Here is a 1497-nt window from a genome sequence, read left to right as displayed (position 1 = left end):
CGTAACATTGTAAAATAGCTGAGAACTTTAGATGTCAAATATGTTATAGTTTATATAAAGCAGATAGTTATCTGTTGCTAGTGCCGGAGTGAGTCCAGACTCAAGTCTTTCACTCGCTTTTGTAGAAGTTGGTCGTACTCGAGTCTTTAACAAAGGACTCGAAACCGGAGTGGTAAAACAAATATTTATTTTTTTAATTTCGCAAGACGAGTCTTTTTGCTTGACCTGGTCCTTTGACGGACTCGAGTTCGGACTCGGCGAGTCCGGCAAAAAGTCAAAGGACTCGCTCAAGCACTAGCTGTTACTGTATGATATGTTCCATGGTTATGTAACATTTTAAAGCATATGAGATTTTTTCGTTTGTGGCAAGTCATGAGAAGTGGCCAATTTCAACATCTTGATTACTCTTTGAATTAAGCGTTAATAAAACGCCATAGAACATGTAATCTACCTGAATCATATTGCACCTTACGAGTAAATGTCTTTTGTAATGTGCCATGCACGTTTTTATCAAATATCAAATAGCCCGCAATTGCTATCATTCAAATATTGCTTTTTTTGCCTTTGTTTCTTTTTCGGGTGTAAATAAAACTAATAGGAGAAAACATTACCTTGGTACCACAGAAATCCTTTAACAGTTGTCCTCAGTAGTGGATGGATCATACCATTCCAAAGATATGAATTGGAATTGTAAGGCTGATCAGGCAGAATGGACGGCTCCACATTGCAAGAATCTAGCGCATCTTGACTAGACCACGCCTCGACTCTGGTCCCTCCCCAAGAGGCTTCAATCAAACCAAAAACCTAAGGAATTGTAATCTTTATTCGTCCAAATCAAATTAATTTCGGTTTACTTTTTCTTCAGATTGTTTTCCTGCCACGCCCATAAGGGCCTCACAACAGTTAAAGTAAAGCACACCCTCACCCGTTTGTTGTCTCCCATGAGATCAGTCAGATAACGAGCAGTCAAAAAGCACACAGCCGAAAATGAAGAGAGTTTAGAGGACTCATCAGGTGTATACCATTCGTCCCAGCCTTGAAATATGTCATTTTCCTCTTGTTCAGAAGTATGATGAGCCAATTGATATATTCGAATATTCGAATATTTGGCCGAATTCAGGATCTCCTCGTCGGCATTTTCAATTTGATTCATTTTTAACTCCATATTTGATTGACCAGAACATACCCACACGTCGCCCAGGATAGTTGTTAAGGTAATGGCGCCCTGTGGATCATCCTGAAAGTGTTCAAAGCACTTTAAAAGCAAGGTCTTTGCATAATTTCATAGGAATAGACGTATTTGTTCATTGGGAGCTACTAAATGAGATAGATGATTGAATGTTTTTGCCAAATCATTGTTCAATTCCATTATCATTTGACCTTGAAAGTGTGTCCTGAAACGGGCATTCTTTCCCAAATAGAGTTAGTATGTGAACATACCCATGTGTTCCCATGTGATATCATGTGTGTCACTAAGGGATCCCTCGACCTTAAAAA

At 38.9% G+C, this 1497-nt stretch overlaps 1 protein-coding gene across 1 annotated transcript in view; it reads right to left on the bottom strand.

Moving 5' to 3' along the window:
• Positions 1-611: 611 nt before the first annotated feature.
• Positions 612-1497, bottom strand: part of LOC131877113 (sialate O-acetylesterase-like) — a gene marked incomplete at its 3' end in the record, with an annotated part of 2548 nt that continues 1662 nt past the window's right edge. Inside the window, 2 exon segments of the mRNA XM_059222697.1 lie at positions 612-804; positions 926-1237. Coding sequence (XP_059078680.1) covers positions 612-804; positions 926-1237 — 505 coding nt within the window.

This window comes from Tigriopus californicus, chromosome 2 (assembly GCF_007210705.1).
Source record: "Tigriopus californicus strain San Diego chromosome 2, Tcal_SD_v2.1, whole genome shotgun sequence".
In the NCBI taxonomy this organism is placed as follows: Eukaryota; Metazoa; Arthropoda; class Copepoda; order Harpacticoida; family Harpacticidae; genus Tigriopus; species Tigriopus californicus.
This window is presented reverse-complemented; position numbering and strand designations above follow the sequence as displayed.